This window comes from Xyrauchen texanus, chromosome 41 (assembly GCF_025860055.1).
Source record: "Xyrauchen texanus isolate HMW12.3.18 chromosome 41, RBS_HiC_50CHRs, whole genome shotgun sequence".
In the NCBI taxonomy this organism is placed as follows: Eukaryota; Metazoa; Chordata; class Actinopteri; order Cypriniformes; family Catostomidae; genus Xyrauchen; species Xyrauchen texanus.
In genome coordinates, this window is record NC_068316.1 from 5,787,940 (window position 1) to 5,806,014 (window position 18,075).

Consider the following 18,075-nt stretch of genomic DNA (forward strand, 5'->3'; position numbering starts at 1 on the left):
GTATGAAAAACAAATCACAACATATGGCTAAATCTACAACAAATATCTTTTAAGTTGGGAGGATGGAAGTACACTTTTACAAATAATCAGTTAAAAATTGGATAGCAATGAAAAGTGAGCTCAATGATGTGTTATATGAGAGGATTATAAAACACGCAAATATATCTCTGGCATAATTTTTATTTTTGGATCGAGGCATTCACAACTTGTTAAGGACCCTCATTAAACTTCAGTCTGGCATTAATTGTCTATCTGCATCTCAGCGGATTCTACATACATTCTATGATTCATTCTTGGCTCTCGCCCTTTGGGGAGCATCTTAACTTACATAACAAGACTGTACTGCACCATGCTACTCCACGCATATATGTGTTTCACATTTTTGCAGGAAACCCCTGCTTGGTGATGGATCGGTGACCTGGACTGCAATGCAGCTCTGAAAATTACATAACCTAGCATAACTTAATTAGTATTAGTCATTAGTAGTGAGACCTAGTTACAATGTCTACTGAAAGTAGAGGAATGGAATTCAATGTGTTGAAGCTTTTTCTGTCTATTCGTATAATTATGGAACAGTTTGTTGCACGTCAAACAACCATTTCAATATCCAATATCTAAATGTGTCAGGTTGGCTTAACAAATGTATAATTCTGAAAACTATTAGGACAGCTACTTGAAAACTTTGTTTGTAATGTTTATACAGACAAAATAAGGTTTTAATGATGGGACTGATTTATGAACCAAACTAATGGGTTCACTGGTCTGCTGTGAGAGAAGATGGACTGCCCCCTGGTGGTGTAGTATGGCAGTATGTAACGTTTATGGTTACGATTTGGTTAAAGGTTATGCATTTGTAGCTCTTAGAATGTTGCTCTTGTGGATTTGTACAGGTTTTATATTTTAAAATAAAACTGGATTAACAAATAGTCACATTGATCTTGACATTGAGTGAATCTCATGTACATTTCATCACAAAATAATATATACATATTATATATTAAGGCTTTATTTTCTTTTTGCAAAATATAGTAATTCTTTAAATATATATATATGTGTATATGTGTGTGAGTGTGTGTGTGTGTGTGTGTGTGTGTGTGTTTGAGTGTTAGTGTGTGTGTTTGAGTGTTAGTGTTTGTGTGTGTGTGTGTGTGTGTGTGTGTGTGTTTGAGTGTTAGTGTTTGTGTGTGTGTTTGTGTGTTAGTGTAGTGTGTGTGTGTGTTTGAGTGTTAGTGTGTGTGTGTGTGTTGAGTGTGTTGAGTGTGTGTGTGTGTGTGAGCGTTAATGTGTGTGTGTGTTAGTGTGTGTGTGCGTCTGTGTGTGTGTTTGAGTGTTAGTGTGTGTCTGTGTGTGTTGAGTGTTTGTGTGGGTGTGTTTGAGTGTTAGTGTGTGTGTGTGTTTGAGTGTTAGTGTGTGTGTGTGTGTGTGTTAGTGTGTGTGCATCTGTGTGTGTGTTTGAGTGTTAGTGTGTGTCTGTGTGTGTGTGTGTTGAGTGTTAGTGTGTGTCTGTCTGTGTGTGTGTGTGTGTGTGTGTGTGTGTGTGTGTGTGTGTGAGTGTGAGCTTGTATTTATCACTTTGTGGGAACCAAATGTCCCCATAAGGATGGTAAAACCCGAAATTTTTGACCTTGTGGGGACATTTTGTCGGTCCCCATGAGGAAATAGCTTATAAATCATACTAAATTATGTTTTTTGAAAATGTAAAAATGCAGAAAGTTTTCTGTGAGGTTTAGGTTTAGGGGTAGGGTTAGGTTTAGGGGATAGAATATAAAGTTTGTACAGTATAAAAACTATTATGTCTATGGAAAGTCCCCATAAAATATGGAAACACTACATGTGTGTTAGAGTGTGTGTGTGTGTGTGTGTGTGTGTGTGTGTGTGTGTGTGTGTGTGTGTGTGTGTGTGTGCATCTGTGCGTCTGTGTTTGAGTGTTAGTGTGTGTGTGTGCGTGTGTGTGTGTATACATACAAACTATATATGCAGTCACAGAATACTTTATTAGGAACAACTGTACACCTATGTATTCATGTGATTATCTAATCAGCCAATCGTGTGTCAGCAGTGCAATGCAAAAGGAACTTCAGTTAATGTTCACATCAATGGAGAATGGTCAGACTGGTTTGAGCTGACAGAAAGTCTACGGTAACTCAGATAACCCCTCTGTACAATTGTAGTGAGCAGAATAGCATCTCAGAATGCACAACACGTCAAACCTCAAGGCGAACGTGCTTCAACGTCAGAAGACCACGTGGGGAAATTTATTAGGACCATAGTGTTCCGAATAAAGTGTTCAGTGAGTGAATATATTCTAATTCTCAAAGCAAGTTATCTTAATGGTCTTAGAAAAAGCTTAATTTTCTTTATGCAAAATTAAATTTCTTTTCTTTTATTTATTTTGGGGTGAAATGTAACTTGTGCACGTGTTCTTGACAGGTTTCATGAGATTTACCAAATTAATGATGCTAATTTGGAGGATTTTAAGGTTTCTAGCAGTCTTGCTATTCCTGTATCACAGCTCTTCTTACCAGATGTTTCTCGGTATAAACAAATGATTGTTTACAAACCAATCCTGGATCCACATTTATACTCTGCAACGTGCAATAAATTCTGGGGCTGGCTAATCCACCATTGACAGTAGTGATAGTCCTAAAACAATATCTGCATTTCAATAAAGAAGCCAAGGTATATCGGCATGCTGCTGACGTCACTCTCTTGCTATTTTATAAGTGTTTAAAATAAAAGCTAGAGAGCCCTAATTATCTGACCATAATCAGTTTCTCTATTTTAATTAGACTGGCAGGCCAATTTCCAAAGGGTTCTTCTTAATAAATGTGTGCCCAGCTGGTGAAGAAAGAAAGCGTTTGGAAACATAATTTCTGATGGTCTGCATAATTAAATCGGCATAAATGAAAGGCACATCTAATGCTCTGTGTTAGCATCACCATCTAGCAAGGGCAAAATGTGTTTTTTCTCTCATCCGTCTGAGATTGCGTTCATTTGGCTACGCAGACGGCACTGCCGTTGGCGCAGTAGTTTTTAATGAAAACGTAATGAGATGGGGAGTCGATATGGTCTTTATTCGCTCTCATTTCTATGGGGCCTCGTCAATTAAATACATTTCATTATATAGAAAGTGTTTGAGGAAGTGTTTGAAGTTTCGTTCGGAAATGTTTGTGTGTTGGGCAAACGTTTGCTTTTCTGTAATGAGTCAACCTTTGGAACGCTGCGGCCATAGTTTACACAATCTATGTTTTGGTTGGAAAAAGGTTCATGTTGACTTTAAAACAACTGGAATGTCTCATTATAGACTACATTGTGGTAGGACTTGAAATATCAGTGGGGCAGTTTGCGTCAGAGCATTGCACAGATACCAAGATGTGTTTAACTAGTTTGATAGGGGCAACTGTAAAGGACTCTAAAACATGGCATCATTTTGATGTGTGTGTGTGTGTGTGTGTGTGCATTTGCAAAGGTATGCAGGGATGGATAATACACCAATGACTTCCTATTGGGGTAAAGGGTTAGACTAATCCTGCTTTAAATTCAGATACTCCAGGCAGACAGTTGACCCCTCCTTCTTGTAAAGGATTACAGAGGTTAGACATGCTTCATGTACCTGAAGCTGTCCGCCTACTCATCTCTTATGCCGAAGCATTTTGAATATGACGAAGCCAGACAGAAACATGACATTAGTCAATCCGTGTCAAAAGCAGTCGTAGGACATTACTGTATGAATAGTGTTGGTCCAAGACTTATATGATTTATATATCACAGATGAGTACCTCAATTGTGCTTAGGACCCTCAGCTAGATTCTTTCGTTGGATTTAGGCAGATGATGCCTCTGTTTGAAGGATATTCCCTTATTTTTGGAAAGTCACGATGATGTGTTTTGGGGGGTGCAGACGGCCAAAACACAACCCCCTGCAGTGGAGTGAAGATTACTGTTTGATCTCAGAGGAGGTGACGGGGGTGACTAACTTGTACGCTGTAGATACAGGTAATAAATCCTACATCAAAGGCAAACAAGCAGGTGGTAACTCGACACATGCACTGTTTCGTCTAAAGAAGCATGTAATAATTTCTTCTCGCTTTGCTTGTACTTGCTTGAGATGTTATCAGTTGGCAATTACATAGTTGAATACAAAATACCGTCAAATACCGTTTCAGAATTTTGGAGCTATCTTAATCATTGGACACTTTTATTTTGGCTTAAAGGCAATATTCAGATGTAATAATTGTTTGAAAATGGCAACATCTTTGTTTTTGTCAGTTTACACAGCAAAAAAAGCAATTTCTTTTAAAATCGGTATATTTTGTCTTGTTTTTCGGAAAAGAAGATGCATTTATTTGAGAAGCGAAAAGTCTAGTTTTCATAGAATATATCTTTATTTTTCTTACCCCATTGTCATAGTTTTAAGCATAAATCTGGTGTTAAATTTTGGGTTATTTTCCTAGGATTATGTTTTAAAAAAGTGGCCAGTGGGGTAAAAACAATAAAAATAAACTTTAATTCAAGATATCTTCAAGAAGTCTTAAAAAGTCTTACGCAGCTGTGCTTGTAATTTAATTCTCAGGTTTTAAGGATGTTTAGAAAAGATCTTTACTGGAAAAAAGGCAATACTGATTACAACTTTTTGTCTTTTTTTGCAGTGTCCTTTTTGGGGTACTTTTATAAGTATTAGAACATGTGGCTTCAATGTAAGAATTATTTTTGATCATTCAGTGTTTATTTTTAACTTTCAAATGACATGCTGTCGACAATGCAGGCTGTACAAACTTGCGTTTCAGGTATGTTAGGCATCGAGTTTGGTGACTGATACAGTGAGTCATCAGTGACATTTTATGTTTAGACTCGTACATCTTATTTCGACCAACTACAGCATGATGGTGTATCTTTTTAGTTCCGGCGTTAATGAGCATCTCAGTGCTAAATATAGAAACTGATTCATTTTCTAAGCAAAATATGGCTTTAAAGTAAACATCAAGCATTATGTTTTCAGACGTGTCTGTGTAATTGACATTATGATATTAAAGTCAGAAATAGACTCGTAGGTACAAGCTAAAGATAGATGTGATCGATTGTCAAGAGGTGGCATTCCTAATAGAGTACTTCAGAAGAGATAAGCAATGATCTAAGATCAGCATCCAATAGCTTCTGTTGTGCTCTGAGACTCATACTTGTCAGATGGTGGACATTCTTTTATAACGGAGTTAGCTGGATTAGAGCACATATTGTCTGGATCTTCAAACTGGTTTCCTCAGACTGGTGTCCTCTCTTCAGTGGACAGAAAGCGGGAAAGAAAGAAATAAGAGAGTCTGATATTCGGTATTTGTTTCTGCTATATTGCTTCAAATTCTTTTGAGAGTCTTTGTCATGAAAGTTATGGCTGATAATAAGGGATGGATTTCTGACTGTGCTAATGGGGCCAGTGCCCAGGGTCCCTTGACTACCAAGGGGCGAATTCAACCCCCCCCCCCCAAGTACCGAAGTACCGGTACTTTTGACAGCTATACTGTACAGTATGTGTTTGATTAAACAAAATTTGACCATAACTTTTAATTAAAACATTTAACATGGAATCCAGAAACATTGGTATCAATGCAGCTCTAGATGAAAGCCATAGCCTTGCTGCAGTGAAACTGAAAGATTGCATGTCATAAATTGTTTTTTACCACTGCAGGAATGCTGTTTATATGTTGTTTAGAAAGTTTCTGGATTAGCCTAATGATTTTTCTCTATGGTAGTGCATTACCTGGCTGGTGGGGTAGTTTTCATTGGAACCACTTGTGGGAGCTCTTTGCAAGCACAAAATTTAAACTCTTATGTTACTTATACAAATTGCATTTACTAGCATGAGTGATAACCAGTCAAATTTACCACCATGAAGGAACTTGGACTAAATGCAAGACTAATCTACCTATTCAGTCCAGTGGGATTTAAAAGTTTAAATCCACTTTGAAAATCTAGGATTAAAAAATCTACCTTTCACAAAAAATTTTATGCTGCTGATATAAATTGTAATGAAAAAAATAAACCTGTATTCAATAAGAAACATCTGAAAATGGGGCTAACGTACTGGGGCTAACGTACTGCCTGAATTTCACAGGAGACCAAAAGAGACCAAAAGAGTTTACGAGTTTAGAACAACATAGGAGTGAACTATACATCAATAAAAAAAAAGGCAAAGTATTGCTTACAGATGGATGTGTTGAGCTACTTCATATATATTTCATAATGTAGTTTAATTTGAGGAGTTCATGTGAGAACTCTGTAAATGACATTCCATTAGCATAGGCAAAAACCTGGATGAGAAAACCAGGGAATTGTTTGGCATTTCAGGCTTCCAACCCCCTATGCAATGAGCCTTCTGTTTTTGTTTGTCAATTTCTGGCTTGTTAAATTGGATGAGAAAATGCAGTTTTGAGGGAGGGATGTTTGTGAAGGGAGGGTAGGAAAGAGGGAATTAGAGAAAGACGGACGGTCTGGGAGAGAGAAGCTCTACAAAATGCCCTTTCACTTGGATGGATTTAGGGTGGTGCAATTGTTGGTAACCTTACTGAAGACACTTGACACCCTAAGCGGCAGGATCCCCCATTTTAATCTACACACACACAGTAGCAACTGCCAAAGTGTCTTCTCTCTAGGTGCTTTGGCAATGCCTCCGCATTAAGGAAAGAAAGGATTCTGCTCCTTATTTTGCTTTTATCCCTGAAATATGTGGGAGCAGCTTGAAGTTCAAACAGACCCTCTTGTTCATGCCAAGAGCTGGGACATTACAGGACTGTAGGATTGCACAGACCCATTTTTGACAGTAGGAGAAGACGCAGGTTTGTGTTTCATAGAGCACTGTGACTTTCCCCTATAATCCCCTGCAAGGTAAAAGTTGTAGGGAGGTCGTGCTGGGGCTTGTTTGAAGACCCCCCCCCCCCCTTTCCCCCCTAATTCTGTCTCCCTCTCTCAAAAGTCAAAGGTGAGGGATTATGCTTGCTTTTGGAATGTGGCCTGAGGGTGAAAGACTGAGAGAGTGGCTGTATTAAAGACAGAGAGAGTGTATAGCTGTTGAGAACAAGCTTGTGGAGGTGTGCTAGCGATATCATGCTGGTTTTAGGCAGCTATACTGCATGTGTGATCTGATGTTCTGAACATCAGGTTGGAAAGAATCCATACGGAGTTGCCGGTACCCCAAATGAGACTCCAGGAGGAGGTGACAGCCATGCAGACAGGAGGGGCAGGGATGAGAGGCAAGGCTGAGCTTGAACTCGTAAAGAACAACGTGGGAGAGGACGACGAAGAGCAAGAGGCGGATCAGAGGGAGGAACGTCAAGAAAGCCCAAGGCAAGATAGCTACGTGCAACAATTGTCTGTGGGAGACTATATCTTGGCTGGGGAAGAGAAAACAAAATGGAACAAAGAACTCCGGGCTGGTGTTGAGGTTTGCCACATTCACAAGGAACTAAGCTGTGATGCTAACTCTCTGGAGAATACAACAGTTCCTCATGTGGTGGTCTTGCGAAGGCCCTCACATGGGCTTCGGCTCCTGGGTAGACGGAGGGCGATGAGCATTTTTGTGTTTCCAGATGATCACAGGACACAGCAAACTGCAGCAACCAACCACCAAGAGAGGTCTGGGAGACCCCACAGTGTTTGCATGTTGGGAGCTACAAACTCTAGCCTTATACCACTTGCTTTTAATAACAAAGTTTGTCCGGTCAAAAGGTGTAGGACAAGACGTGCCGAGCTGCGTGTAGTAGATGGTCTTAAACCTGACATGCCGCCTTATGGCAGCATTCCTATTCATCCACAAGAAGAACCATTAATACGGCAAACGTTAAACAACAGGGGCAGACCACGGCCTGTTAGCATGACTGTTCTTGAGCTTAAAGCGCACAATGGTTCCAGGGATGAGCTTGTGAGCCATACTGCCACTGACACTGGTAGCTTGCCTCGTTCAGGTTTCCATTGGAGATGGTTTAGTCGACAGGCACATGGAAAGGAAGTGGTGGCCACACAAATGTCAGGGAAGCAAAAGGAATTAATTGTCACCAAGGCAGAAAGACCGAAAAGAACATTTGGCTCACTACAAAGGAGCTTGAGTCTCCGGATCAGGCGGAATCGTAATCAACCAGAGCAGAAGGACAGAACTGAACGGAGACGCACTGCAAGCATTGGAGAAAAATCTATGCAAACCACTCACCCGTTCTCCTACCTAACAGGCAGGACGTTAACCCCAACTCGTGAGCAAGATGAGGACCAAGGGGCCCCACAGAACATAGAGTACCAAACTCGAGGGAAGTTAGCAGTCTTAGAGGTCCCTCTTTTTCCTGCCAAACTTACCAAGCCCACCAAACAAACTCAGGGAGACACTAGTTTTTGGCAGCTAATTGCTAGTCGTTTTAAGAGGAAGGACCTGTCGTCCAGCAACAAATCTGAGCTTTGCACTGGGAGAAATAAAAAGCCAGATTCTGTTGCTATAGAGACTCTAGCTGGCATTGGCTTCAGGAAAGGTCAAGGTAAGTTGTTTAAAATGCATAAATTTCATTCCACATCTCTGACGCAGCAACCACAGAAGGTTCTGCTTTTTGTCTGGAGAGGAAAGACCCAGAGTGTATGAACGTAGCCCGGAGAGCAGGCAAATTGATTAAATATTAAAGTGATATTGAAGGGTTGGCCTGGGCTGCAGCAGCAGGCATAATAAGAGGTTAAATGCATTATTCACTCTGAATGCTTCGTCTTTGTTGGAGTGTGTGTGCTTGCTGTTAATCGGCTCCAAGAGGAGTTTTCTTCTAGTGAAAGTCTGCACTGCAATTGAATTAGGAAGCAAAAAAGTGCCAGTCAAATCTCTTTTAATCCCTCCATCATTAATGCTTTCAAGGTAATCAAATGGACTGCATGAATAAATCAAGGCTGGAGTAATGATTGACATTGATAGAAAAGAGAGGAACTGAATTAATAATGAATATATACTATTGTAGCCCTCTTAAGTAGGGGAGCCTCACTATTTTAAAAATGTCTACCTTTTGGAAAATATTTTATATGGAACAATGTTCTCATTTAATAGGATTGAAGTAGGAGTTTGTTTTCACCTTTGGAACTCTGAATGTTAAATCATGATACAGCATGCAGAAAATACTCTTAAAAATAAGTTTTAAACATGTTGTCATCCTTGCTTTTTTTATTGTTTTGCCTGGAGCTCATGTATTGTCGCAAATTTAGTGTAAACAAAAAGTGCAGCTGTAAAGCTTTACGCAGTAATTTCTGAAAAGGCATTTGATTGCAAAGAGTGCAACAAATTGCTGTATACAGGCCTGTGCTCTTAACCCCATATAACCTCATCTCCTTTGTACTCCATATTTTGGTTAAGAGTAATTGATTAGTTTTGCTTGCAGCATTTTTGCTCTCATCAGATGTGAATATTTTCAAGGCATGTGTGCAGTCTAACAATATTTCACAGGATTCACACAAATCATGATATTGGTCTGTTTTGTCTTAAATAAGTGAAGCCTGGCTGGCAAATGCTATGTCAAATATGTTATGTCATTTAATTTAAGGCATAACATTTTCATAAACTTTCGGGTGTTATGTTATTTTTCAACTGAAATGTCAATGAGGAGTAGCAACATTTTTGCCAGAAGGAAGATGATGTTCTTGGGAGCACACAATGCTAAGTTTTGAGCACCCATTACACTGTAGAACAGCAAGAACAATGTCAACTGCATAAGGTAGTGCTTCTCTCAACATTAAAATAGATGAAGAGGAACTCTTTGTCCAAGGCCCTTAGATTGCATCTGACTTGTGTTTGGATGCAGAAACTAAATGTATAGCAAACCACCTAAGTAGGGAAATATACTTGGATACACACTAGCTTATGTAGGGCCATATTATTAGGTATACACAGACATATGTATGGCCATATACTTGGATATACTGTACACTAGCTTATGTAGGGTCATAAAGAGTTACGCACTTAGGGATACAATAGATTATGTAGGCTATATACTAGTTTATGTAGGCCAATGCACAATTGGTTATACACTAGCATATGTAGGACCATGTACACTTGGCTATATACTAGCTTATGTAGTGCAGTGTACACTTGGCTATACACCAGCTTATGTAGGACCATGTAGACTTACCTATACACTAGCATATGTAGGACCATGCACACTTTGCTATACACTAGCTCATGTAGGACCATATAGACATGGCTTATCTTATGTAGGGCCATGTACACTTTGCTATACACTAGCTCATGTAGGACCATATAGACATGGCTTATCTTATGTAGTGCAGTGTACACTTGGCTATACACCAGCTTATGTAGGACAATGTAGACTTACCTATACACTAGCATATGTAGGGCCATGTACACTTTGCTATACACTAGCTCATGAAGGACCGTATAGACGTGGCTTATCTTATGTAGAGCCATGTACACTTGGCTATACACTAGCTCATGTAGGACCATATAGACATGGCCTATCTTATGTAGGGCCATTTACACTTGCATATATACTAGCTCATATAGGGCCATATGCATGGATACCCTCTAGTTTATGTAGGGACATATGCTTGGGGTGTACACTAGCTAACATAGAATCATTCTCTTGGATATACTCTAACGTATGTAAAACCATACGCTTGGGTATTCTCTAGCTTATGTAGGGCCTTACTGTAATTTTGGGTATACAGTGGCTTATGTAGGGCCATATGCTTGGCTACACACTAGGCTACACATTAGCCACTAAATGTATAGCAAACAACCTTATGTTGAACTATATGCTTGGGTGTACCCTAAGTGATGTAGAGCCATACTCTTGGGTATTCTCTAGCTTATCTAGGGCCTTACTGTACACTTGAGTATACACTTGCTTTTGTAGGGTCTAGTTGCTTTTTAGGTATTCTAATAAAAATTTGTTCGGAAAAAAAATTTGCACAGAAGTTGTTCGATCTTTGAGAGGCATGCCTACAGATTTTTTAAATATACTGTAAAAATTGTAATTGTTTTTCTATTTCCTCTGATTGTCAGGTAATCATTGTGATTGGATGTCCATTATATATTTTAACATACAGTGTTTGAACATAACCAGTAATATAGCCCTCATCCAATCAATAGTGTTCTTTTTATGATAACTTTAACTTTCTACTCACATCTACCTTCTTTAATATGTCTGGGAAGGCTCTTTTTAACATGACAAGCTCTTAGGAAAGACTTGCCAGGCTTGTTTTTAGGCAGTACCATTAGTCACTTTTGAAATGAAGATAACCAACTAAGCACTGTGTTTACACTCTTGGTCATCTGTACTTTCGAGTTTATTTTCATTGGTTACTAAGGAAACTATACTTCCCAAACTCTCTAACTGGCCTTTTTTTTTTTTGCAAAGGTGACTGGCAACCCGGAATGTAGGTGTGTTTGTCGAACTTGAGAGCTTTTTGGACCAAAGCTTAGGTGTGTTCTGTGGAAGACTGAATTGTATGTACCTGTCTCTACATGCCTTAGCGGCTTGACGTTCAGGTCGTTTATGGATCTTGACTGTTTTCTGCAGCTCTGAGTTCTTTGAGCTTTTAAGGGATAGTTCACTTGCCCTAATGTTTTTCCAAACCTGTAGGACTTGCTTTCTGCCGTGCAACACAAAGGGAGGTGTCACCATTTACTTTTATCATATGGAAAAACATGCAATGAAAGTTATACTGGTTTGGAACAACAAGAGGTTAAGTGTATGACTTTAACTTGATGTCTCTGGGTGAATTATCCTTTTAAGTCCTGAAAACTTAACATTACTTTATTTGCTTGAAAAGTTCCAGACTCTCCTTATAGTTCTAATCAGATGGGATTCGGATTACTTTTTGGGGTCTTGGGGCAGTGCCAGCTCAGTTTAAATAGCTAGATAAAGGAAATGGTGTGTGAGGTCACTTTAAAGGTTGCCAAGCTAGAAAATTGCATCATGGGTAGCTTGAAAGGAACTTTAATGTACATTATAAAAGAGGGTGGTCCGCTTTAGAAGGTGCAACAGAAATGGGATCTTCTTAAAAAGAATTGGATTTCTGATATACTTGGATATACTGTACACTAGCTTATGTAGGGTCATAAAGAGTCACGCACTTAGGGATACAATAGCTTATGTAGGCTATATACTAGTTTATGTAGGGCAATGCACACTTGGTTATACACTAGCATATGTAGGACCATGTACACTTGGCTATACACCAGCTTATGTAGGACCATGTAGACTTACCTATACACTAGCATATGTAGGGACATGCACACTTTGCTATACACTAGCTCATGTAGGACCATATAGACATGGCTTATCTTATGTAGGGCCATGTACACTTGGCTATACACTAGCTTATGTAGGACCATATAGACATGGCTTATCTTATGGCCATGTACACTTGGCTATACATTAGCTTATGTAGGACCATATAGACATGGCTTATCTTATGTAGGGCCATGTACACTTGGCTATACACTAGCTCATGTAGGACCGTATAGACATGGCTTATCTTATGTAGGGCCATGTACACTTGGCTATACACTAGCTCATGTAGGACCATATAGACATGGCTAATCTTATGTAGGGCCATGTACACTTTGCTATATACTAGCTCATGTAGGACCATATAGACATGGCTAATCTTATGTAGGGCCATGTACACTTTGCTATACACTAGCTCATGTAGGACCATATAGACATGGCTTATCTTATGTAGGGCCATTTACACTTGCATATATACTAGCTCATATAAGGCCATACGCTATACACCACTTTCTGACCACTCGATTAACAAACACTCAGAAATGCTCTGTATGCTCCAAAAGAGTATTAAGTTATATACAGATGTAGGGGAATGTATGTCAGAAGAGCTAGTTTATGTTGGATACATGTAAATTGACTAAACTGTGAATTGCACATAATTATTGCTCAATGGGGCAGTTTTAACTGTTCATGTGATGGATGGCCTGAGGTAAAAGACTGTTCCTGTGCCTGATGGTTCTGGTGGTCAGTGCTCTGTAGTGCCGGCTAGAATAGTAGGGCTGGGTGAGTGGGGTCCAGAGTGATTTAATTACAGTTCTTGAAGGGAGGGCAGGGGGCAACCAATAATCTGCTCAGCAGTCCGAACTGTTCTTTGTAGTCTTCTGATGTCTGATTTCATAGTTGAACCAAACCAGACAGTTATTGAAGTGCATAGGACAGACTCAACGACTGCTGAGTAGAACTGTATCAGCAGCGTCTGCGGCAGGTTGAACTTCCTCAGCTGCTGAAGTACAACATCTGCTGGACCTTTTTCAGAATGTGGGAGTCAATGTGGGTCAACCACTTCTGTAATACTCCAAACAAGATATCTTTTCATCCTTAAAAACATTACTGAACAATCTTACCTTAGCAGCTGTTGCCATCTGCCATATTACAAGTCAAGGTTTTTGCTCCTTTCTAACGTAAGTGTTTAGATAGTTTTAAATTGAATTTTACTGTTTGTTTGAGCAAGTAACAGCAACCAGATGGGGTGGAGCTTAGCAATGAGTCAGTTATTGTGTTTTCTTGATCGATCGTTGCTTTCTTCTTTATTGTTTATGGTTATTTCTCTGGTACTTGTTCCCACCCCTGCTCTATACCTCTCAAACTGAGTTTTAGTCTTTAAGAGGGCCTGAAATTGCATTCAGCGGCTTATAAATGCTCTCAAATCCCATGTGATTGAGACAGCCTTGTCTCTCTGCAAAACTCTGACTCATGGTTTCTTCTATTTCATAACAAAAAGTTTGCCTCTGCTCCCATATGACAGTTTAAAAAGCACTTTGTTTGCAGTTCACCGTTCAGTGGCCCAGATGACCTGTGCACTTTATTCCAAGTCTTCTGAAGTCATATGATGGCTTTTTGTGAGGAACAGACCAAAATTCAAATATAGGAGCTTTATTCTGTACTTGTATGCTGATTGCCTACAGCACATAGAAAACCCATTTCGAGGTGTATTTTTCCCTCGTACTGTCCCATGTTTCCTCTGAATCCACAATGAAGTTATTTTTCTCTTCCCTGTAGCTTTGAATTGTAATTTTGATTCAATTGGACAAGAGCATCAAAGTGAAAACTGATCAGAACAATGCAGTGCCACACATCTATGTAGTGCATTAAACAAGGCTGCCCATGTATTCACTGTGATGATGCAATAATCCCCACACTAAAGATCATGGTTCTGCTGAGCCAATGAGCTGCTTGCATTTTCACTGTCATTCATGTAGCCATCATGACAAAAATGGTTGATCTTCCACTGCATACATGGGTGAGTCTCATAAAAACATATACAGTATATTATATATATATATATATATATATATATATATATATATATAGTTTTCCATTAAATTCAACCCAAATAATTATCAAAGGACATAGGTTATTTACTCTAGTCATAACTGGATGATAAATTGTGTAAAAGTATCTTTCATAGAGCCTACACAATGTATTTTCAGTTACAAGTATGTCTTTTTGTTGTTTGACAGCTTGAATGAAAGACCTATTCAATGCTACGAACAGGAAAATTGCATAATAAAAGTCGCCATTTCTAATCGTTCAGTTCACCAGTTTCATACACTAACCTGCAAACTCACCAACATCACTTTGCTCATTCATGAAGTACAAAAACCTATCTAACTTTGGATTGCCATAAGCTCGTAATGCGTGTGTATTATCTGGCTTCAGTAAATGTTATGTCGCTCACTTGTGATCTCCCAAAGCTATTATGCCAGACTACATTGGATGGAATGCAACTGGCAGGGAATTGAAAGCACACAAATTAGGCTTCTAGTTTAAATGTCGTTAATATATCGATGCCTCAAAAATATATTGGTAAAATAACATGCTGAGCAATAATCGATATATTGACATCCCTTCTGTGGTATTATTTCCATAACAATCAAGCACAATTTTTGTACTATTCTCAACAGTTATTATCATTAAATTAATTAAAACTGCATAAATTTAAGCCAGTACAATAAATACAACTATACAATGCTTATTTTTAAAGATGTTTGTTCTAAATTATATATTATTATTTTTGCATTACACTATTGATTTTTTGTTTTCTATTTTGTGAATTAAGAGTCCAAAAACAATTTTTTAATCATCATACATTAAAGCCAGTACAATAAATACAACTCTGATGTATAAAGATGTTTACATTTATAAATAATAAATAATTATTAATTTTTAATTATAGGATTGGGAATACGATTTTGTGCATTGAGAATCCCAAAAACCTATGAAAACTATGCTATTATTTGAATCAGCATAAATTGAAGCCAGTACAAAAAAAATACTACCCAAATGTATAATGATTTTTATGTTATATGAAATACATGAAGTTTTTGCATTACATTATTGAGAATGAGAATATTTTGCATTACGTTTCTAAGAATTGGATGTGCTTAATTGTCATAATGTCACAATACAAAAAAAACATAACGGTAATAAAAACAAGCTTTTTCTGTAAGCAAAGTATAGTTATTTTTTTTCTTTCTTTTTGATTTTTTTTCCCCAAATTTCACCTGGGCATGTTCTAGTCATGTTTTGTAATATTTGCTCTTACTGGGGATTCAGTTGTCATTGAGTTGTCATTTTTAAGGAGTCCCTTACATGTACCATGTTAATAATTGACAAAAAGAATACAATTTAAAAGCATGTAGATAACTGATCACTCTGTAAAGTTTTGCTCAGATCTGTACTAAAAAAACAAACAAATGTATTGTGAGTTACTGCAGTGTACATGTTCCCAAGTATCTTTTTACTTCTGTTCATTTGCTTTCATGAGATTGAAAACAGAAGTATTTAATGGAGTTTCGAAGCTTAGTGCCAAGACACAGTGGGTGTTTAATGGATTAATGGTAACTGGAACACCAGGCTTTCTGAATCAGCTCGCACTCCCATAAAGACAACAGATGACATTCGTGGATCTTGCCTAATCAAAGATCTAAAATCAAGTGTAACGCTAGTATATCAACACAAACCACTAACCCACTGTTTGTGCTGTGGACATGAGTGATACTGTACCTCAAATGATGAGGCTTACTTAGGAGAGCCGGACTATTACTTTTCCAAACGATTGAGTCATATCTAGCAATCAAATGTCATTGAGACTTGTGGGTTGACAATTTTTGACTTGAGCTAGTAATGAACCACCTAGCAACCACCCAAAACACTTTAGCAACAACCCAAAATACCTTTTCAAGGCCATAGAAATGCTTTTTCCACAACCCACATACACATTTTCTGCCGAATTATTGTTCATGAATTACTGTATAGCAACCCTGAATGATGGACATGAAGGACTCTTCTGTGTGTCTAAGAAATTGCATACATTAGTTTAAAGTATTAATGGAAAGGAGGAGGCGAGAATAAATATAAATAATATTTTAATAAGGAATTTAAACAAAAAGAAAAACGGGCAAAGGTGTCTGGCAGCTGCCTGAAAATCTCTCTCACTGTCCCACTGCAGTCTCCAGCCAGCCTTTATCCCTCTCTGAGGCTTGATTAGCCTGATTTGGGGCCGGGTGTGTAGTATCACGACCCGGCCCCGCCCTCCACCCTGTCACATTCCTCCCTCATTCTCTCAGGCCGTGGTGACCCCGGCATGATGTACACCCCCTTGCCCTGGGGAGGGGCGTGCCATCTGCAGGCAGGTCATCCCCGTCTACCTGGATGAGGGAGGGGACTAGGGGAGGGAAGCAAAAAAAATGTGGCACCTACATGCCGTAACAGCGATCTTGCCATATTAACAAAGACATTTTAAAAAAGAGAGGGAAAGGCCAACACGGAGCTGCAGTGGGAGAGAGAGAGAGAGAAAAAAAACACATACTCGCCGGTTCTCCGATACGCCGTAGTTTGGTCCTCGGCCACGCCTCCAACCTCCAACGGACGACAGCCACGACTCCCCAGACAGATTGGAGACAGTCTTCCGGCCCCTGGCGGACGGAACGCCCCGCTGCGTTCTCGGGAAACAGAAGGGGTCTCCCCCACCCCTGGCAGCGGTTCTCCAGGCAGTCGGCCAGGAGCACCTCTCCGCTCGTGGTCGCCGTTCTCATACCTCGCACCTGATAGGGGTCTCTTCTGCCCCAGGCAGCGGCCCTGACCACTCCAGGCGGCCGTTTGTCTGCTCTCAGGCAGCCGGGCTCCTCCGGCAAATGGCCGCGGCTGCTCTGTTGGGGTGGATAATAGTGGCGAGGACTCAACTGCGGCGCATCCCTCCTCCTTCCCAGATTTCGGCACCAGTGTAAAGGGATCAAAGGGAAAGGAGGAGGTGAGAACCGGCTTGACAATATAAATAATATTTTAATAAGGAACTGAAACAAAAAGACAAACACACAAAGGTGTTGGGCAGCTGCCTGAAAAACTCTCTCTCAGAAAATATCTCCACTGCAGTCTCCAGTCAGCCTTTATCCCTCTCTGAGGCTTGATTAGCCTAATTAGGGGCCGGGTGTGTAGCACCATGACCCAGCCCCGCCCTCCACCCTGTCACAATAATCTTTCAAATTTATCAAGTGAAAATCATTATGTACTAGTTTACTAAAGTTTGCTATCTCTTTCTTTCCAGACTCCTTTGTCAACAGTCAGGAATGGACATTGAGTCGATCAGTACCAGAGCTCAAAGTGGTAAGTGTTCTTTTAAAACCCTTAATATGTCATTTCTATTCAGCTCAGATCTCTTTAAATTATGTGGAACAGTTTTCCCCAGAAAATGTCCATTGTTGTTATTCAGTATGCAGTGCCACTACTCTGTCACTCTCTGTAACAATATGTCTTTTTGACATGCTCTGGAGTGTCACTTTTGTTTTTTTCTGCTGACATCCCCTCGGAATACCCACCAAAAAAAATAAAAAATACTGTATTCACTGGCCCCTCATATACAATATCACTGTCAAAACATGACCAGAATAACTTTTCCAAACCCATAATTGACAGTATATTATTCTCTTAAAGACACAGTTCACCTAAAAATGAACATTCTGTCAACATTAACTCCAATAATTTCAACCCCATTTGACTGACTTTCTTCCGTGGAACACAAAGGAAGAAATTAGGCAGAA

The 18,075-nt window shown here is 39.4% G+C and overlaps 1 protein-coding gene across 4 annotated transcripts in view; it reads left to right on the forward strand.

The window, feature by feature from the left end:
• The window catches only part of LOC127634269 (arf-GAP with GTPase, ANK repeat and PH domain-containing protein 3-like), a 217,595-nt gene that overhangs the window by 92,653 nt on the left and 106,867 nt on the right, over positions 1-18,075 (forward strand). Inside the window, exons 1-2 of one of the 4 annotated variants that reach the window (XM_052113743.1) lie at positions 3,349-3,995; positions 17,583-17,641. In XM_052113743.1, the coding sequence (XP_051969703.1) occupies positions 3,878-3,995; positions 17,583-17,641 (177 nt within the window). In that variant the 5' untranslated portion in view covers positions 3,349-3,877. Of the gene's footprint in view, positions 1-3,348; positions 3,996-7,185; positions 8,510-17,582; positions 17,642-18,075 lie in introns of those variants that run through there. The other 3 variants (XM_052113740.1, XM_052113741.1, XM_052113742.1) reach the window with 3 other exon arrangements.